The 22,610-nt window shown below is 39.9% G+C and overlaps 1 protein-coding gene across 1 annotated transcript; it reads left to right on the forward strand.

Moving 5' to 3' along the window:
• The first annotated feature begins 921 nt into the window (after positions 1–921).
• Positions 922–21,824, forward strand: LOC144657080 (sushi, von Willebrand factor type A, EGF and pentraxin domain-containing protein 1-like). Its single transcript, XM_078517374.1, has 7 exons — positions 922–1,040; positions 7,760–7,972; positions 8,489–8,695; positions 9,627–9,878; positions 13,187–13,399; positions 15,094–15,300; positions 21,719–21,824. The coding sequence occupies exons 1-7, from the start codon at positions 977–979 to the stop codon at positions 21,721–21,723; spliced, it is 1,161 nt and encodes a 386-aa protein (XP_078373500.1). The 5' UTR covers positions 922–976; the 3' UTR covers positions 21,724–21,824.
• Positions 21,825–22,610: the final 786 nt, after the last annotated feature.

Raw genomic sequence — 22,610 nt, forward strand, 5'->3', positions numbered from 1 at the left:
ATAATTGTATGTAGGAGCTAATCGTTTAATATCACGCATACTTTGCCTGTAAGGTGTTTAAATGTTTGTTACTTTCTGAAATTTACGGAATAATCAAATGAAAATGGTTAATTTAAGTTTATTTAAAAAATGAATGAGATTATGAAAATAATAAAATCTTATATATAACTGGCTACAGTTAGCTGTGAACGTTTGAATATTCAATGTAAAATTAAAGTAAATGACACGTGGAAACTGTTTGCTATTATTTCTGTAATTAAAACACACAATTTCCATGATTCTTGCAAATTCCTTGATGATCATATAATTATTCTTATCCTCATCACCGTCCATTTTACAATGTATTGAACTGAAACTGATTTAATTAACTGAATTCATAATGTTACTTTTGGAAATCTAAGAGTTTCTCTTATAGTCACAAATTTCGTGATTGAAAAAGGAAACATTTTACGCTTTCCTTTTAAAGATGTAGCCATAATTAAATCCTTCTTCTGGCTAAGGAAAAAAATTTTAATTCAACAAAGACAATGTACAGAGTGCGATTTTAAGAACCTTTAACTTTAAATTCAATATGCGTGGTGACTAAATTAATTGAAGGAAAGTTGATATGAGACTTTTCAGGTCCATAAAAGCCATATCACACGACAATACTCCAAGATGTCTACCGTCTTTAATTACTTTTTGGCGACACAACTTATTTCGGTCCTGAACATTATTTACGAATTCTGCGAGTAGTTGACCTACATATACAAATTATTTCTTTATTTTTCGTTTATTAACTGTCAATAAGTTTGATAATAGAATTTACTTTACTCCACTTGTAAGCAAACAATGTAATGATTCACCTGTTACCGCCACAGCTGGTAAAATACTCCTGAATATTCCAGTAATTACGTTCAACATCTCGATATGCGATGTATGTTCACATTGAGATGCAAAGTTTCCTTGACTTCGCTAAAGCCGCAACGGCTACAAGATGATTCTGCCCAATTTTATTCTGACTGTTTTTCTGGTTGCATTTGCGACTGCAGCAGTATTAGGTAAGAAGCTTGATGTGATTTGAGTTCTTACTCGTGTTAAGTTGTTATGCAGATCTAGAAGGGATTGGCAACAATTCATTTTTATTTCATTACGTACAATTTACTACGTTCAGTAAAAAAAAAACATAGGAAGAACCATTTCTTTCCATTGCCAGCCCTATTTATCATAACAGATCAAGCACACTCTTTTTTCTAAAAAAAAAAATTTAAGAATTTTTCACTGAATTCAACATGTACATGTTCAATTTAGGTACGTTCGCGCAAAAATATTCTACGCCATAGGTTTTCTTCAAAGTTATCCTTCGAAAACATGATGTGTTACTTGTCATAATAAATGTATTACGTCACTCGTAATCACGTGGTCTTTCATTAAACATGACATGGCGTCAGATGTTATAGATCTCAAACACAGTTTGAACCACAAAAATCTAGCTCAAAATGAGTGTATTCAAGCCGCCCTCAACGCTAAGTCTAGAGGGAAATATTGCAGAAAACTGGCGTAAATGGAAACAGCGATTTCAACTGTACATGGAAGCCTCAGGATCCATGAAGAAACCGGAGAAACAACGAGTCGGCATATTTCTTCTTCTAGTGGGAGAAGAAGCACTTTAAATTTACAGCACATTTTTGTTATCGACCGCGGAGGTAAAGCTTGACGTCCTATTTAAGAAATTTTAGGGCTATTGTAATCCGAGGCGGAATATCACATTTGAACGGCACAAGTTCTTTACCTGTGTTCAGGAACCGACTGAAAACATCGACCAATATGTATTATACAATAACCGAGCAACTGTACGCATTGCGATTGGTTGATACCTGTTATCTATTAGAGTACAGACGCAGAGATGACGTCACTGCGTGGTGTGACTCGCGCGCGTTATCAGAGTTCATAGTCCAAATCAGTGCTGTTGGCAAAGTTTTTCAAAACTCGCGGGGCCACAACAAAAAGAAAACGTTCTACTGTGAGAAACAATCCGCCAAATATCGCTAAACCTTAACTGGGCTAAACAAGCTTGAAGTACACAGTAAATGATTCGAGAAATTATCAAAAGGTGTGAGAATTTGTCTGATGTTGAACAGTTGAACGACGCCACGGAAAACAAATAAATGGCAGTTGAACGCTAAAGTTAGAGCTTACAGATTTAAACAACTTCCCATATCGAATAACGGTTATTTTTTTTGCGTTTACGATTATATTTTCCATTATTTTGTGTATGAAATCGGTTTAACAGTGCTTCGGGGTTAGGGAAAAACTTTATCGTGAAATGAAAACAACTTAAGCGCACCGGTAGCGGCATTGCTTTAGCACTGAAGAACACTGAAGTCTTCTGTTATTGTATAAAACAAACAGATTCCATCTTGAGTAGGGACCTTAAAATACCAGGACGGCTACCGGAAGTACATTTACGCTTGTTTTGGCTTGGCAAATGTTATAATCGACGTTATTTTCGGTTATTTCGACGAAAATTTTTCGTTAAGTCTGCATTTTTTGGTGATTGCAGCGTAGAAATTCGTTGAATTTGGACAAAATGCGGAAATATTCTTCGTCTGTTCATTCGAGTTTCAGTCGCTATCATGCCGGTATCACGAGTGTTCAAGCGGAAAAGGAAAGCTGCAAAGAAAATAAATCAGTGTAAGTACAGTTGAGAAAATTATGTATAAACGAGTGCACTGAAAGCATCTATCCAGCAATTTTAATAAATGTACATAAATAAATCGATCTTTAGTTGTGTTATTCAGTGTTATTACAATACCCAGCCAGAACTTGATGTTATGTTTGTTTATTACAAATTCTTGTTAAATACATAAGAGATAGAAATGCAACATTTGCACGAAGTTAGGATTCTCGACAGGATTTTTGACGCTCTGGCTCTTTGAGAGTGAGATTTTACCCTGTTTTTTTAGGTCACTCATCTAAACCAGACCAGATCGTTTCGTGCAGTGTTTTCGTGTTAGTTTATTCATACGGAATTGTTGAATCCTTCGTTAAATACTTAGATGTTTGCTTTCTATAAATCAAGAAGAACAAATTTGGCGTCTTCCGTTCATGATCGATTATGTTTAATAGGAAATGATTTCTACCAAATCGAAAGGATTATTTATTGACGTCCTATACGAAAATACACATCTTAAGCATTTTGTCTTTGGCGACATGACGGGACCCGCGTGAGTTTCCCCCCCCCCGTCCTCGTATGTAAAGGTCCCTAGTGATAGATCACAGAAGACGTCAAAATGTGGTATGAACATCAGTGACCCACTCACCTAGCGGCTCGTGGGCCACGTTTTTGTTCTTACCACATTTTGACATCATCTGTGATTTATAACTGAGCAGACGCACGGCAAAATGGAATCTATTTGTTAAACCGAGCTGCGCACCAAAGCAAGCACGTGCGAATTTGGCGAGCTGTGTGAGAGCTTAATTCGAGATAGAATCGTCAGTGGAATGTTCTGCAACACTATGAGAGAAAAGTTATTGCAAGAAAGCGATTTAAGTCTTCAGAAAGCCATTGATATGTGCAGAGCGTCGGAGTTTTCTAAACGCCAAACGAAATCGATAACCGAAGAATCGAAGAGTGTAGATTACGTAGATAAGAAAGCTACGCCGAGTGGTAAATTCCCGCCAAAAGTCAGAAAGGATAAAAACGACCAACGGAAGACCAACAATGGACTCCCAAAGGCATGTAAGCGATGTGGAACACTTCATGCACCGAGAAAATGTCGAGCTTATGGAAAAATCTGTCAAAAAAGCAAGAATCGAAACAACTTTGCATCATAGTGTCTCTCGGAGAATGTTCATTTCGTGGAAAGCGATCAAGCCGCTCAACCTATTGTCGATCGAAGACGAGCAATTAGAAGAATTATTCATCGGTCAAGTCCAGAAAGATGACCATGGGCAAGAATGGAAAGCATTTCTTCAAGTGAATAACAACATGGTAGAGTTTATATTGGATATTGGAACACAAGCAAATGTAATTCCATCAAATGTTTTCAACTCGCTCAAAGAAACACCGCTGCTGAAGACAACTAAAGCTAAACTCACTGGCTTCAGTGGATCTGAGATACCTGTGCTAGGAGTGGCAAGAATGTTTTGTAAGTACAAAGACAAACAGATTGATTCTGATTTCTTTGTTGTTGAGGCTGAGGGTCAAGGCCCTTACTCGGATTAAGAGCATTGTCAGAACTGTTGGCACAGCTGATGTCAATACTGAGAGCTCTATCCTTGATGAATTTAATGACCTATTTGAAGGCCTTGGAGAGCTTGAAGGGGAACATCATGTTGAAATTAATACAGAAGTTAAGCCTGTCATTCACCCCCCAAGAAAGGTTTCATTCACCCTTCTACCCAAGCTTAATCACGAGTTAGAGAGAATGGAGCAGTTAAGTGTCATTGAGAAAGTTGATCAGTCAACAGAATGGGTTAACTCCATTGTGATAGTGTAAAATTCAGATGGAAATCTGAGAATATGTCTTGATTCAAAAGATTTAAACCGAGCAGTGAAGAGAGAACATTTTCAACTCCCAACAGCCGCTGAGATAACTAGCAAGTTAACTGGTGCAAAAGTATTTAGCAAACAAGATGCCAAAGATGGCTTCTGGCATGTTAAGCTAGACCACTTTAGACCACTTTGGCTTCTGGCATGTTAAGCTAGACCACTTTAGTTCTCTTCTCACAACCTTTAACACACCATTTGGACGTGTCAAGTTTAATCGCTTACCATTTGGCCTAAATTTTTCGAATGAAGTATTTCAGAAGAAATTGCAGTTTGCCTTTGAAGGAATTGAAAAAGCAGAAGTTATCTATGATGATCTTTTTATATGGGGCAAAGATAAAGAGAGCCATGACAAAGCACTCAGAAATGTGCTTGAGAGATCCCGCGAGAAAGGTGTTTAGCTGAAGAAACAAAAGTGTGAAATCAAGTTTCCCGAGGATGTGTACATTGGTGACAAGATTACCAAAGGTGGAATCAAACCTGATGAATCAAAGATTGAGGCAATCCTTAACTTGCCATCGCAAAACAAGAAGGATGTGATGCGCTTGCTAGGCATGGTAACTTACCTAAACAAGTTCATCCCAAACATAAGCGCCTTAACTGAGCCGCTAAGTGTCTTACTCGAGTAAGAGGTACAATGGAGCCGCAAGAAAAAGCTGTCATCGGAATTAAGAAGTACTAACCTCAAAACCAGTTCTGAGCTACCATGATGTAAACAAGCCTGTAAAGCTTTTAGTAGATGCATCCCAATCAGGACTTGGATCTGTGTTACTTCAGCCTATGGCATATGCATCAAAATCCCTGACCGATTGCCAGAAAGGATATGCACAGATTGAAAAAGAAGCACTGTCAATAGTATTTGGAGCGAACGTTTTTATCAGTACCTGTATGGCAAAGAAATAAAACACAAGTCGCTAGAAGCAATATTTGCCAAACTAGTTGCCAAAGCATCACCCAGCATGCAGAATTCAACGCTTACTGCTTCGATTGTAGCACTATCACCTAAACGTGAAGGAAAACTGATGTTCATCGCCGATGCACTACTCAGAGCCCACCTGGAGACCACTGACACTAATCAAGGAATACTTAATGCTGAAACTGAAATGCAAATCCATCCCCTGGTAGCTAACCTCCCAATTTCAGAGCAGAAACTGAAAGAATTTCAAGAAGCAGCAAAGGCAGATCCAGCTCTTCAGACAGTTGCACAGCTGACCAAACAAGGATGGCCTGACCACAAGAATAAAGTACCTGCTGGTGCAAAACCATACTGGAGTTTCAAAGGAGATATCATGAAGCTGATGGAATTCTCTTCAAAAGTCACAAGATGATTGTTCCATAACGAATGAGACCCGAAATGCTTAAAAGAATTCACGAAAGCCACCTAGGAATTGAGAAGAGCAAGCGAAGATCCCGTGACATCCTGTACTGACCAAAAATGAATGCACAGATAACAGATATGATTGCAAATTGCAGTTCTGCCTAAAGCATAGAAAGGACAATACCAAAGAGCCACTGATACAGCATGAAGTCCCGGATAGGCCCTGGCAGAAGATTGCCTGCGATCTATTCACCCTTGGTGGAAAGGACTATCTTCTGACTGTCAACTATTACTCAAAATTGTTAGAAATTGGCTTGCTGCGCGACAGCACCGTGAGTTCTGAGGTTATCACCCAACCTAAATCCACCTTTGCACGCTATATATGGGATACCTGATAAAGTCATTTCCGACAACGGTCCTCAGTTCTAAAGCCAGAAATTTAAATAGTTTTCAGATTAATGGTAAATTAAACACACAACTACAAGTCCCAAGCACCCACAAGCTAATGGACAAGCAGGAAAAGCCATTGGAAATGCCAAATGTGTACTTAAGAAAGCTTATGAAGATGGTATCGACCCATACATTGCCTTGCTGCGAAACAGAAATACTCCAATCACTGGACTTAGCCATTCTCTAGCTCAAATTTTCCTTAACAGAAGGCTGAAAACCAAACTTCCAACTACTACACAGTTGCTGAATGCAAGAATTCCAACACATGCTAAGTCCCAGCTCTTAGCTCAACAGAAATCACAGAAGCTGTACTTTGACAGAGGAGCAAAGTCACTACCTAGCTCCTGTCAAAACTGGTGACACTGTTCAAATGAAAACAAAGAATGGCTGGAAACCTGCCACGGTTACAAAACTTGCTCACACCCCTCGATCAGTAATTTTGAACAGCAGTGGAACTCTCTACAGACGAAACAGGAGAGACATCATTAAGACCCCGCAAGTCACGAGTCCGAAAGGTGACAGAGGGATCACACAGAGCTGAGAATATGACATTATTATCATTAAGACCCCTGAAGTAGTCAGAACATGATATGGCCGTACTATTCAAGCACCGAAACAAAATGACTTTGTATATTACTAGTTGATTAATTGTTAACATGTTGCTATGCTGAGTTGCTGAGTTATTGTTATAAGCTGAGAACACCTGCTTAAAAATGACCTTTGACATTAGGTCTTAGACAATGAATTGTGGACAATGTCGATATTTTAATTGCATGTTTATTACTCCTCACACATGCATTTATTTAGAGGGGAGATGTCATGATATATGTATTACGTCACTCGTAATCATGTGGTCTTTCATTAAACATGGCATTACTTTCTGTGCAAGAGATGCAAAAAAATGAGAATCACCGACTTCGTTTTAGAGATAAAGCGTGTCGAAATAATACCCTAATTTTGAAAAATTGGGCTCTTACTTCGTGCAGTAGACTCAGTTTACCTATAACAGTAGAGAACAAAAGGACAAAAGAACGAGGAATATAATAAAAACAATAGGTTTGCGAGGTAGTGTTCTATTGTGACGTGTCCTGTGCTCCTGTGCTACACCAACAAGGAGCCAAAAATTGGCGCTCGTAACTCAACGCGGTCTACATCGTTTTTGATTACAAATATTCAGGATTATTCACTGTAGACAAATTATCTCAGTCAAATCTTATCTAAGTGGATCTCTTACTTTAAAAATTTAAATTCAGGGCATCCTTTAAATAAAACTTAACCCTTAAAAGGGCATTGTACATCAAAAATACGAGGGGATTACGATGGCGAGTGGGCAGAAAAAAAAATCAAATTTCTACCCGAAACATGGATTGTCTTTATTCTATTCAAAAAGTGGATACCATGATAAACTTTAATATTGAGATAAAATAACTTACTGACTTTTCTTCTGATTTTGCTTACAGCCAAGACTTGTCCTTTGTACTCGCCCCCTAAAAACGGAGCTCTGGCTTGTAACTACATTGGCGTGGACCCTGTTTGTGTCGTGATGTGTAACGACAAGTTCGACTTTGTTTTCAACCCTCCAATGCTTTATTATTGTCACAGTGGAAAATGGCAATTTTATTCCTTGCCTGGAATACCATTCCAGAAAACGCTTCCATGGCCTGACTGCTCTAGTAAGCGTATTATTTCTGTTTGGTAATATAACTGACAATACCTTTGTTTTTGTTAGACATACGCACTGAGTTTTCGATACACCCACAAATAAAAAAAAAACAACAACAACAAAAAAGAGCAGTTGGATAATAAATCTCTCAATTGCTTTGTTGTTCAGTGCGCTGAGTAATTGTACCCCTTGCCTGCATTTTAATTTGCCTTGCGAGCTTTATTTGCAGTTTGTAATTTCCTTTGCCACAGGCAACCTCGTCCCTAGGTCTAATCCATACGTACGTACCTACGGGCCGGGCGTACGCGACCAAACAATTTCTCGGTTTGATGGGTTTACCAATCTCGTTTAAGGATGCCCTCTTGACGACGCTGTCGGTGACAAAAAATGCTTCTTTTAAACTAAATCTATAATGTGTCAGTAAAGCTTCAAGGAAATTTCAGTCAACTATATTAAAATCAGCTTCATTTGACTGGAGTAGATGGTATACCTGTTTACCATTCTTTTCTCTTTCTCTCTCTTGCAGATACGGCAAATCCGAGTTTCTATAAAATGCGTTTTGGACCCTATTTTTTCTTTAATGGTGAAGCAAATGATCCCAACGTCCAAGCCGCTATCAAGACGAAATACATCTCCTTGATGGCAGGTCCTTTTGTCCCTCCTCCCTTTTGCCGGTCAATCCCTGCAGATTGCAATCAGGATACCGTACAATTGTATGTTGGAGCCTCGACAGGTATGACAAACGTTTGACGTATTCAAATGAAATAGGCTTTTGGGTGACGTTATTCGAATAGACTCGCCATGTACAATGGATAACATACAGGTGTATGCTAGACCTTCGACAGATAAAACAAAATGTTGATATTGATAAATTTTAGTTTTCGTTAAAGCTAAGTTAGAAGGCTGCTATCACTACTTCTTTTCTATGGGATACTAGCTCATCGCAGGATACCTCCCACCCTACCTCTCTTCTCCTCGCCGCGCGCTCAGCATTATGTTATTTTACCCTTACCCTTTGTTTGTTCACATTCTTGCATCTGGGAGGAGAGGGAGAAGATATGTGCGCCAAAACCCGGCAACAAAATGCCTTTGCCTGGAAAATGTAATGTTTTGGTAGCATGAGCAATATCTTCAGTGCAGGCTATGTTTATCCAACAAACGGGGAGAATATAGAATAGAATAGAGCTTTATTTACGTGGCACTCCACTTAGCTAAAATCTACTTGCAGAAAGCCATTTGTATATTCCTTTTCTGTGCTAGTTGTCTACCCCATGGATTGTCCTTTATTCTATTAAAAAAAAAAAACAGAGAAACGTTAGAGAGAGCTAGTATTACATTGCCAAGTCGTCCAACGGCGACTAGGCAATGCATCTTACTCAACGTGCAGGCGCGACCCATGATAGGCCGTGATTAAGTCGATATTGCGACGTGAATTACAAGCGCAGCGAGGATATCTATGGGTTAACAACTTGCGGGACCATCCTGTAATGCATTTGGCAGTTATTTTCTGCTAACTTATAAAAATATTTTAAACATCTTTTATAATATCGAATCATTCAAAATTAATTATTTTTAGATGCAGTACCCTAAGTTTTAGTTCTTTATAATAAATCTGATGTTACCCTAATGGAGTAACTTCAGTCGATTTACGATTAAATATTTAGTTTTAGACCAAGAGCCACCAGTGTTCACGTATTGCCCAAACGATATCGTAATGGATAATGGTTCAACACCTGAAATCAGAGTTAACTGGCAGCAGCCTACAGTAACGGATAATTCAGGCGTGGCGCCATCAGTTACCTCCAACAGAGATTCGGGAGAACTCTTTTCTGTTCCTGGCTCGTATGAAGTGATATATACCGCGACAGATGGCGCTGGAAATAAAGCAACATGCAGCTTTAGGATAACTTTAAAGGGTAAGTATCTTATCGCTATCTTTTTTTAAGCTCTCTGTTTATACACTTAAACCCTGGCCTGATCAGACGGAATTGCAAATCAGCCCGCTTAGAACTGTTAAGCCACCATGCAGAAAATCGTTTTAATAATGGGATAACAAGTAGACGATAAAGGCCCTGCTGTGTCACGTACGACCACAAAAAGAGAGAGACGAAATAGTTTTGCTGTTCCTTTTGGTCTCCCTACATGTTTTATTTTTTCCACGGGCTTTATTTCCTTGGCCGGGTAACTGATCGTGATTACGTGCTGCTGGTTCGTTCACCAAAGCGGAGAGCAGGAGAGACTGTTCAAACATGTAAGTTACAGGGTCCAGACAGCCTCCCTTTTTTAATTTTACATCTTATTTACAGGGTTAAGACAGGCTCTCTTTTTTAATTTCCATATTATTTACAGGGTCGAAAAAGCCTACCTTTTTTAATTTCCATGTTATTTACACGGTCCAGACAGCCTCCCTTTTTCATTTTCAATGTTATTTAGAGGGTCGAGACAGCCTCCCTTTTTCAAATTTCTATGCTATCTACAGGGCCCAGAAAGACTCCATTTTTAGTTTCCATGTTATTTACAGGGCCCAGACAGCCTCCCTTTTCAAAATTCCATTTTATTTAAAGGGTCCAGACAGGCTTTCTTTTTAAATTTCCATGTAATTTACAGGGTCCAGACAGCCTCCCTATTTTAATTTCCATGTTATTTACAGGGTCCAGACAGCCTCTTTTTTACAATTTCCAGGCTCTCGTTTTTAATTTCAATGTTATTTATAGGGTCACGACAGCCTCTCTTGCTCAAAATTCCATGTTATCTACAGGGTCGAGACAAGCTCCCTAAGCTTTTTCAATTCCCATGCTATTTACAGGGATCAGAGAGGCTTGCCTTTTTAATTTTCAGGTTATTTACAGAGTCGAGATACGCTCACCATTTCAATTTCCATGGTATTTAAAGGGCTTGACAGGCTCACCTTTTTGGGAATGCCTAAAAAGGGCATCCCTAGTTGTTTTCAGGGTGCGTGTGTATTTCCCTTGGGAGTGAGGATAATTAGATTTACAACCGAAATAACCAATAATAGTATAATATTATGGTCCCTTGTGTGTTGGGCAAACCGGTTTTGGCAAGGTTGTGTTAAATTGTGAGGAATTGAGGAAAACAGGTTTTGATGCAGAAGACAAGGAAATTAGTCAAATGCATGAACTCGCGGATAACTGGTTTTGCAAGGTGATTGGTTCTATTTTCGTGTTAAGCTATCTGTGAGTCTAAACAAAAGCGCTTTAGGTGCTTTTAATAAACCCGGGAATAAACCGCCCGAACTAGCTAAAATCTAAATTTTTCAGTTAAAGTTGGACTCTAATTCATCATATCGTTGAAGCGACTGCGGAAATACGTCTGCGTTCGCAGACTACGCCAATGCGATAAGCAAGTCGAGCGAATTTTTATGGTATTTTCGTTCGTGAAAGCTAAAATTCCTTGTGCCGTCAAACGTCTACACTTTCAGTACGTTGCTAATTAAATCAGCTGAATCAGTTACATGCGGCTGACTTTTCCCAATAATATTTTATCAATACTGCATGTATTTTAAAATTTAAACAAAGTTTTATCCACAAAAAAGTGTTTATTTGTCTTAAGTGGTAAAGAATAGTCGTGAAGTGAGACGTTCTTCGCCACTTTTGTGTCGTACGTGATGTCTGTTAAAATTTAATTAATTCGTAAAACAATCAGCAAACAGCCTTTTCACAAAGAAATAATGTCTCGTTTCCAGATCGCAGATGAATAAGAATGACAAGGAACTTCCTAATTTGCCATTTTCTTTCCCTTTCACGTGGCTTTTAGCAAACACAACACACGCGAAGGTAACGTGTCGTTGTTTGCGCATGCAAGGATGATTAGTGGGAAGTTTCTTGTAGAATTTTTATTTAACAATTAAACACGGAAAGAGCTCGTTTTTATATGTTTCGTCAAAACATCACTTTATTCGAACTTAAAACCATTGTAGTCGTCAAAAATTTCAATACTTTTTCACGTTGGTGAGGATTATCTTTCCGATATTTGAAGAAATGGAAAACGATCAGTTTGTTTGCCTTAGAACAACGTGTTGACATTGTGGTTACGAGCGTTCTTCTGTTTGGGTAGTAGACGGCCGTGCTGTGTAAATAGTTCACATCGAATCCAAACCAATACCGTTTAACTTCTGAGGACACCAACCGAAAACAGAAACGCGACGTTTCTCTCGACCCTTATTTTAAAAGTTCTTTTTTTATAATGCGCAGTTCTTTCTCTTAGAATAATGACCGGAAACATCAAAGGAAAAATTTCTGCGGAATAGTTTCAATAATAACATCCAATGTTACTGAAACTTTCAAAATGCTTCCCGAGAAACAATTCGTTTTCCATTGGAGGAGGTTACCACTCGCCCACAGGTCCCCACATATAAATATAGCGGACAACCAATTCCAAGAAATTTCCCCATGCACTCCTCGCGAGGGACAATATGACGGGGCGCTTATCAGGTTCAGCACCGTAGTACTCCCCTTCAATGTGTTGTAAAGGCACCTTAAATGAATTAATTGATACCTCATTCATGTTTGCGGTCCTTAACTGTTCTCAGTTTTAAATTACTTATCCTGAACTATATCAGTGACGGGAACATTTTGGTGGGTAACGTCTTCCGCTGTTGCCCTTATTATAAAAAAAATACTATAACAAAACTCTTCCGACCAATGCAGGCTACGGTTCATCATATAAACCATAAAAAATATTTAGCATCCCCAATTGGTGCTACTTTTCCAGCAACAAATCTACTTCTTTAATTTGTTATTTACAGGGTTCAGTCCTTTTTATAGGCAACAGGTCTAAATGTGTTAACATGCTTTTTACAGTGTTTATCAGTAAATTGACATGTTATTTACTTGGTCTGTGGTCTTTCGTGTGAAAAATGTACAGGATGTTTTGTGCTTTTTACATGTTTTACTTCAAATATTTACTTGTTTTTTACAGTTTTTGAGAAGAACATGTAAAAGGAGAAAACTATGTAAATCATCCTTTACAGTGTCTTAACATGATTTTTACATACTATGTAAATGTTGAACTTTTCCAGTGGATTTACTACAAATTGTTGATCAATCGTTGACGTTCTGTCGTTGATGTTTTCTGCTCTCAGTAAGTCTCCTTAACTTCAAAATCAGAGCGTTATTTGAACCATACTGAGTGAAGTGGATGCCATGATAATCTTTGATATTGAGATAAAATAACTTACTGACTTTTCTTCTGATTTTGCTTACAGCCAAGACTTGTCCTTTGTACTCGCCCCCTAACAACGGAGTTCTGGCTTGTAACTACATTGGCGTGGAGCCTGTTTGTGTCGTGATGTGTAACGACAAGTTCGACTTTGTTTTCAACCCTCCGATGCTTTATTATTGTCACAGTGGAAAATGGCAATTTTATTCCTTGCCTGGAATACCATTCCAGAAAGCGCTTCCATGGCCTGACTGCTCTAGTAAGCGTATTATTTCTGTTTGGTAATACAAACTGACAGTACCTTTGTCTTTTTTAGATCCACGAAAGTCTGTATCGGAAAGTGCCCTCTGCAGTAACCTTGAAAGTGAATTATTACGTTTACAGTATTCCATTTAAATTGATGACTTTCTAAACGTATGTCCTTCATCAGAGTAATTCAAAATTCTTGAAACAAGACGAGTAATTGAAATGAACTTTCGCTCGTAAAAGCAAAAAAAAACTGTTAAAAGGGGCTGCAACCTCAGACAGAAGTAGCTGATACATTGATTTTGCTTTGCAGTTTATATGGCAAATTTACCTCTACTTTTTATATTTCATGACAGTCTGCCAAAATACCACCCTCCCCCATCCAATGTTGTATGATTGTAGCAAAGGGCTCCAAAAAACAAACTATAACTGTGATCGGGGGATAGGGGGTGGAAAAGTGGGGCGAAAAGGTGAAATTAGATATAGCGGTATAGCTACTTCTAAACGTCTGAGCTTTTTCGTAAAACAAGGTTATTTATTTGGCTTTATTTTGGTAGAATTAGTTTTGAAGCTTTGGAGGAGCGTCTGAATAAAAGCAAAAGCGGCAAAGTATTTACGGAAAGATCCAAACTGGCTAGCCGATACGTCAGAACCTCTAAAAATTGCGTCCAGAAGTTTGTAATTTTATATCTGGGTCTTGTCCTTTTAATACTTGGGCGAACCATGCAGAGATTAAGAAAGTTAAGACACTGGGCAAAAGTTTTCTTCACCAAGATTGAAGAATGTAGCTTGGCTAAAAAGCGTTCAGTTACATTTTTAATTTTCCATACATTTGTCTATACCTTTTTTCCCCGCGAACCGCGTCAATTTGCATAAAAAATAAAGACAAATGACTGCAAAATTAAAACGTAACTGAACGCGAGGAATATTTCGGAAAGAAAGTTCTGTCTGTCTTCTTATACTCGCGTTTCATTCAGCCTACACAGTGAGTACCGCGCAACGAATTTTGCTGTGTTTCCGTATCATCACTCGTAAAGACCTAACTGAAACGTGTACTTCTTCCAGTCAATAGAAAATAGGTCCATTGCTCGTTTTAGAGTTACGGAAAATGCAACCAGAGGCCAAAAAATTTAAAATTTGTTAAAGTTTTCGGTCAGCTGTCGAACGAAAGCGGTATAATTGTTTTTTTGTTGTTGTTTTTTACGTTAACACCAAACATACGCACTGAGTTTTCGATACACCCACAAATAAAAAAACAAAAACAATAAACAAAAAACAAAAAAACAACAAAAAGAGCAGTTGGATAATAAATCTCTCAGTTGCTTTGTTGTTTAGTACGCTAAGTAATTGTACCCGTTGCCTGCATTTTGTTTTGCCTTGCGAGCTTTATTTGCAGTTTGTAATTTCCTTTGCCACGGGCAACCTCGTCCCCAGGTCTAATCCATACGTACGTACGTACGGGCCGGGCGTACGCGACCAAAAAATTTCTCGGTTTGATGGGTTTACCAATCTCGTTTAAGGATGCCCTCTTGACGACGCTGTCGGTGACAAAAAATTCTTCTTTTAAACTAAATCTATAATGTGGGTAACATTTTTTTATCAGTAAAGCTTCAAGGAAATTTCAGTCAACTATATTAAAATCAGCTTCATTGGCTGGAGTGGATGGTATACCTGTTTACCATTCTTTCCTCTTTCTCTCTCTTGCAGATACGGCAAATCCGAGTTTCTATAAAATTCGTTTTGGACCCTATTTTTTCTTTAATGGTGAAGCAAATGATCCCAACGTCCAAGCCGCTATCAAGACGAAATACATCTCCTTAATGGCAGGTCCTTTTGTCCCTCCTCCCTTTTGCCGGTCAATCCCTGCAGATTGCAATAAGGATACCGTACAATTGTATGTTGGAGCCTCGACAGGTATGACAAACGTTTGACGTATTAAAATGAAATAGGCTTTTGGGTGACGCTATTCGAATAGACTCGCCATGTACAATGGATAACATACAGGTGTATGCTAGAGCTTCGACAGATAAAACAAAAGGTTGATATTGATAAATTTTAGTTTGGGTTAAAGCTTAGTTAGAAGGCTGCTATCACTACTTCTTTTCTATGGGATACTAGCCCATCGCAGGATACCTCCCACCCTACCCCTTTTGTTTGTCAAAATGTCTGTTGTGCAGCTCCATTTTGCTCAAACAGAGCTCCAAGAAATACAAAAGACAAGGAGTTTCGAGTATTTAAATTTTCCCGCCAAACTTCAGGCTGAGCTCTTTGACGTAACGCATACATTACCAGCTCCAAGATGGCGGCGTTCAGTTGTCGAGTTTTTCGTAGGGTTATAGCACACGTTGGAGGCTGAAATTTTGGTGAATAACATGTCTTTGTATAAACGTTTTATTGGCGTAAAGAAAATAAATGGCCATTCTGGAGTTAACTTCTCCATTAGAACAGCTGGGAAACAGTGCAAAGAATGGCGAAAGAAAAAAGATAAAAAAAGGCAAGGGTTTGTCCCCGGACGCCTAGTTTATACAAATATAAAAGGAAAAAGTGGGTGATTAACTCCGGGCCGGATCTTCACTTGGCCAACATCGACGTCTTGTCCACATAAATACGTTTTTCTTTGAGCCGAAAAGGTGCATGGCATGTCTTTGTTTTCATTACTGTTTTTGAACGCCCAAAAAGTGACGGTCTTGTTACGATCAACGTAAAGACGCCGAGTCCAAGCTAACACAACAACTTTTAATGGCTGACGAACAAGACCACGCGAGAGCGAGGCGCGGTTACATAACAATCTTAGTCACGTGCAAAACTTAATTATGCAAACTTATTCAATATCACAACATCTTCCCCTTTGTAAAGAAAGTGTCTCACAAAGTTCTCGCACAAAAAGCGACTGAGTTCCTTAGTAATAAAAACAACAACAGTGTACATGTTCAACAATGAATCAGAGTTCCAAATAAAAATGTCTAACAGGTCTAAGTAGTAAAGTCCTGAAAACGGGCTGGTGGTTTCACAATACGACCACTCCTTGTAACAGTCGGATTGGATGCAAGTTCCACATGCTCTGCTGCAGGTTTCACAACAGGCGGAGGTTCAGCTGAAGGTTTCACAACAGCCAGAGGTTCAGCTGCAGGTTTCACAACAGATGGGGAATCTGCTTGTGGCAATGATCGCAGTGGCTCAAATGCTGGTTGCACAATAGCTGGAGAAACTGATTGTGGCACTGATCGCAGCTGTCGGCGATTTCGCCTGTACGTTTGGCCACCCGATACAACAACATAGGAACGTGGGCCAATCATTTTCTTGCAAACAGCTTCTGTCCAAGTAGATTCTTTTGGCTTCTTCATCCTGACTGTCTGTCCAGGTTGCAACTCAGGCAATGCTTTTCCTTTCAGGTTGTAGTAGAAAGCCTGCTTCTGTTTAGAGTTAATCAGCTTGTCTTGGACAGCTTGTGGGGGAAGTGTGTTAGGCTGTAGTTGTTTACTTGACAGAGGTAACAAATTGCGTGTTCTTCTGCTGAACAGCCTTTGTGCTGGGGATGAACCAATTTCTGTGGGCGTGTTGCGGTAGTCTAGAAGAGCAAGGTACGGGTCAAACTTTCCACTCGCTGCCTTCTTCATTAGGTTTTCACAGATTTTCACAGCACTCTCGACCTTTCCATTACTTTGGGGATAGCGCGGAGAGGAGGTGATGTGTTGAAAGTGCCAGTCATTTGCAAACTTTGCAAACTCAGCAGAAGAATACTGTGGTCCGTTGTCGGAGATTACAACCTCCGGAATTCCATGACGACTAAAATGCATTTTCAACTTTGCAATAACTGTTCTGGAGTCTGTCTTTTCAAGCTTGTCAACCTCGAAGAAAGAGGAGTAATAATCAACTGTAATCAGGTACTGACGCCCGTCAAAGAAGAACATATCTGTGCCAACTTTTTGCCAAGGCCTTGATGGAATTTCATGGGGCATTAGCGGTTCTCGAGGCTGCTCTGGCTTGAAGGAATTGCAAATATCACACTTGAGAATGAAGTCTTTCAACTCAGCATTCATACGCGGCCAGTAAAACACCTCTCTAGCTCGTAGACCTGAGGCATCCCTCGATACCGAGATGAGACGAATGAACCATTTCCATCATTTCCTTTCTTAGCTTGGCAGGTACAATAAGACGCTCAGCCTTGAACAGCAAACCATTTTGAGCTGTGATTTCATCTCGAAACTGAAAATATGGCTTGACCTCTGCTGGAACTTCATCGGGAGTGCTAGGCCAACCTTCTAGGACAACTGACATAAGGGTTTGAAGGTTTTCATCTGAGGCTGTGCCTTCTTTGAATTCCAATAGTCGTGCTTCTGAAATGGGAAGATCCTCTGTAAGTACTATCGCCTCTAACTCACTACAGTACTCGGTCTGAGTGGGAGGTTCATCTAGATAGGCTCGGGACAGGGGATCTGACAAAACCATCGAGCTTCCTTTTTGGTACTTTACATCAAGGTTGTATCGCTGTAGACGCAGCAGCATCCGCTGGAGACGCTTGGGAGCAGAGCCAAGGTCCTTCTTGAAGATAGCTTCTAGGGGCTGATGATCTGTTTTAACGTGTACCACATCTCGACCAAACAGGTACGTATCAAATCGCTCACAGGCAAACACGACTGAGAGAAGCTCCTTTTCAATCTGCGCGTAACGACCTTCTGCTGGAGTTAGGGCTCTAGAGGCAAATGCAACTGGCTGACCCTCCTGAAGTAGGGAGGCGCCAAGTCCAGAAAGTGATGCGTCACTTTCGATTGTGACTTCCTGATTGACATCGTAAAACTTCAACACTGGAGCTTTACAAACAAGATTCTTGATACTCTGGACAGCTTCATCATGAACAGGCAGCCAACACCATTCAGTATTCTTAAGCTCCAGTCGTCTCAACGGCTCGCAGACACTGGACAGGTTTGGTAAGAACTTAGCCAGGTAAGTAACCATGCCAAGGAATCGCTTCAGGGATTTGACATCTGTCGGGGTTGGCATGTCACGTATGGCACGAACTTTGTTTGGGTCGGTCACCACACCATCAGCAGTGAGTAGATGACCCATGAATGGTACTTCTGATAGGCGAAGCTTAACCTTCTGAAGATTAATTGTCAGATTCAACTTACGGCATCTTTGAAGGAAAGCCGTTAAATTCTGATCATGATCCTTTACTGCTTCATCGACAGTGTCTCCAAATCCACAAACCAGGAAATCATCGGCGATAACTTCCACTCCTTGGAGACCCTCAATTGCTTCATGCATCTTCCGCTGCCATATCTCGGGCGCAGAACTTATGCCAAATGGCATTCTCAGCCAACGAAAGCGGCCAAAGGGGGTGTTAAAAGTGGTGTAAAAGCTTGATTGCTCAGTTAGTTTCACTTGCCAAAATCCACTTTTCGCATCAAACACACTGAACACTTTGGCATTTGTGAGACGAGTTGTGACATCTTCAACTGTCGGTAAAGGGTAATGAGAGCGCTTAATGGCAGTGTTCAAATCTTTGGGATCCAAACAAATGCGAACCGATCCATCCTTCTTGGGGACTGCTAAGACACTCGACACCCAGTCAGTTGGCTCTGTAACTGGAGTAATAATTTCCTTGGCAACCATCTTGTCAAGCTCGGTCTTCATGGCCTCTTTCTTAGGAACAGGCACTCTTCGTGGGGGGTGAACAACAGGGTGAACATCTTTACTCAGCTGGATGTTGTATTCCCCGGGTAAACAGCCAATGCCTTGGAACACATCAACAAAAGGACTAAGCACAGGATCATTGGTGGCATCCTCAGAAACTGCTGGATCTTGTTTTGGGGCTTCAATTACATTATTGACAGGGGTATCAGCACTAGAGACCATAATCTTGATAAGACCCATCCCCTTTGATGACTGCAAACCAAGCAACGGTGTGACCATCTGGTCGACAATGACAAAATTCAGTTCATGCTTACTACCATTATGTTCCACTTTCAACCTTGCAAAACCAAGTGCCTTTCGCTTCGAGAGATCATGCATAACCAGTGTAATGTCCTTGGGGACAATTTTAGCTTTGCTGTGATCGTTTGTTGCCCTGATGTAATCCTGCAGTGGCAAAATATTTGCAGTAGAACCTGTATCAATTTGAAATGTCACTGATGCTGAATCATTGACAGTTAGTGAAACTAGAGCTTGATCTTGACCACTGATGCTATGAATGTAAAATTCTTCTTCGACCATGTGAACTTTCGCACCTTCTGAGTTGCCATGACACTTGACTGCAAAATGACCTTGTTTACCACACTTCTTACATTTCTGACCAGAGGCCGGGCACAATTTCCTTTCCAGTGCATGTTTACCACCACAAAACAAACACTCTTTCAGCTTGGGAGGTCCCTTGTTTGGCGACGGAAGCTTGGGAGGCGGCGTTTTCCGGCGCTTGTTTTTAAAAGGAGGTTTGTGACTCACTCGATTAATATCTTCGTGTCCTGAAGATTCTTCTGAAATTTCGGTCGCTCGCTCGTGAGTAACTTGACTTGCCTTGATAGTTTCGATGGCTTTATCGAGATCGAGGTCTCGCTTTCCAAGAAGCTTTTCACGAACTCTATCATCCTTCACACCGAGAATTAAGCGGTCTCGAACCAGCGATTCTCGTAACGCGCCAAAACCACACGATTCTGAAAGCTTCATCAATGCAGTTATGTAATTATCAAGCGACTCACTGGACAATTGCTCACGTTTGAAGAAAACATATCTTTCATAGGTTTCGTTCCGTGCAGGGACACAACGCTCTTCGAACTTTTCAAGAACCTTATCAATCTTTAGAGCGTCCGAAGCATTAGCCCATTGGAAGGTGTCGTACATGTCCATTCCTTCTTTACCGATCACATTCAACAGCGAAGCCACTCGAACTTCTTCTTGTTTCTTGTGAATGCCAGCCGCTAGCTCGTAAAACTTCCATTCACGTCGAAACGATTTCCAATTTTCTCCTTGATGCAAACGGTCGGTAAGATTCAGCGGCGAGGGAATTTTCGCTGTAGTACTGACAGCAGCCATGATACTTGTAATGCCACGTGCAACGAACCAAAGCAAACTCGAACGCAAACTATAGACTTCACAACAGCCTACCAATCGCGGACGAAGCGCTGGACTTGAAGACTTCGAAGCTACGAAGTTATTCTGAACAGTTGGGTTAAAATCCCGCGTCTGACACCATGTTACGATCAACGTAAAGACGCCGAGTCCAAGCTAACACAACAACTTTTAATGGCTGACGAACAAGACCACGCGAGAGCGAGGCGCGGTTACATAACAATCTTAGTCACGTGCAAAACTTAATTATGCAAACTTATTCAATATCACAACAGGTCTTACGTAGACCATGTGTACGTTAAAGCACAGCAAACCATGATTCCTTATCAACTCCAGTAAGAATTACCGTTGTAGTTGCAAGCTAAAAAAAATAATTGAAGTTCTTGTTATAGTGGGATCTATATTATTTTCCAAATTATAATTAACAATTAGATTATGAGCTCAAGATTTCTATGATTAAGCCAATGCCGAATCAACTATCATGCACCTCATATAAATCTCGAGCTCATAATTTAATTGTTTAAGTAGAATTCTGCCTCATTTTTCTTAAAATAAGGATTTTCAATTATTCATTTCGATTTCAACAAGTGCTAAACTAAACGCCAGCAAAATCGCGCGCAAACTTAATTTACTTATCATTTGCAACTTTCAGCTGTGTACTCACGCTTAACAGGCAGCTATTAAACAATCTTGACCTTTAAAGCGGTGAATGCCCCTCTTTTAGTCTTCTCGGGAATTGAACCATCCAGTAACACCCCTAATTGCAATAAGGTTGTAATAGAAAAAAAGCAAAAAGGAAAAGTCAAATAGGAATTAATTAAGCACATGCATGAAATTTACTCGTATGAATTGCCTCAGAATGCCTCAAAATACGAATAAATCAATTTATCTTGTTACAGCATAAAAAAGTGGACTCGAAGTGTGCAGATAAAAACTCGCGAGTTTTCTGTAAATGCTATCAGTTATGAAACTACGCTAACTGATTGATATTTACCCCGTTTTCCTTTTTCTTTTCTCTATGACAACGGTATTGCAATTGGTGTATCCTCCGAAATATCGTAGAAACGAGAAAATGTTACAACTCTGTAGACGACTTTCAGCCACTCCACATTAATGAATGATGGTGAACGATAGCTCAGCCAATCAGATTGCAGCGTTTGCATTAGTAAACCAGACGAAGTCTACTAATATATCATAGGTCTCAGCCTATGACCTCATAAACACCATTTCACAATTGATTCCTGAATCCTTCTTTTCTTTGTTGCAGTTTGAAGCATCAAGGGACACGTGGAGATGATGACATTTGAAAGAATCCGCTGAATTAAATCTGCAACATTATTTGATGTACTTATTCAATAAACGTTGCGCTTAAAGTTTGTGTGTTGACATATATTTTGTCGTTTAAGGTTACTAAGGAATCATTCCTTCTAAACAGTCTTCTAATTTTATAGTTCAGGCTCTGGCGCGATTTGTTTATTTAAATCAGTTTCCCGCCAAACAAAACGAATGTATTTTCCGCTGGTATTCAGAGTAATTAGTTATGCTAAAATTCTTTTGCACTTGGTGTCGCACGTTTACGTGCGATATACAACCTGTGATTGGTTAGTTCCTGATATATATATTTTCTTCGACCGTTGAATATTCACTCACGCTTGCGATCCACGCAGTTTAATACTTCGCTAGTTTTAAATCTATCTTCCCGATGAGCGCTGAAGACGAATCTTCCACATCTTCTGCTCCAGTTCTCCCATCAGGGGGAACAACTACTGGCAATCAACCTGACGGCGCAGTAGTGCACCAGGTTTTTTCGCTGTTCGAGGACTACATTGAAAATAAGTTGGAGATCGAACGGAAAAGCAAGATAAACAAGGAGGTGGTCCATTTTAAGTTCAAAGGAGACTAAAAGCAGTTCGAGCTCAATGCTGCGATAGATTCCATTTTGGAAAATATTGAATCAGAAAGCCAGCGAGGTCAACCGAATCAAGAGCGCATCCGACATCTTGCACAGGACAGTAGGCAACTCACTTGAAAGAGGTAGAAGCTGATAAAGATCGCCGATAAGAGCAAAGATGTTTGACAAGTTGTCGCTGGATACGAGTATGACGAGCTTGCGTCGGGATCAGAAGACACAAAACGTCTTAAGAAACCTAGGAAGGCGG

Source organism: Oculina patagonica, chromosome 6, assembly GCF_052425735.1.
Source record: "Oculina patagonica isolate OP01 chromosome 6, crgOcupat, whole genome shotgun sequence".
In the NCBI taxonomy this organism is placed as follows: Eukaryota; Metazoa; Cnidaria; class Anthozoa; order Scleractinia; family Oculinidae; genus Oculina; species Oculina patagonica.

Bases quoted from the DNA above. Each gene is read 5' to 3' on its own strand.
- LOC144657080 (XM_078517374.1), top strand. From the start codon at position 977: ATGATTCTGCCCAATTTTATTCTGACTGTTTTTCTGGTTGCATTTGCG. The intron at 1,041-7,759 runs GTAAGAAGCTTG...TTTTGCTTACAG, and splicing joins TGCGACTGCAGCAGTATTAG to CCAAGACTTGTCCTTTGTAC. The intron at 13,400-15,093 runs GTAAGCGTATTA...TCTCTCTTGCAG, and splicing joins TCCATGGCCTGACTGCTCTA to ATACGGCAAATCCGAGTTTC.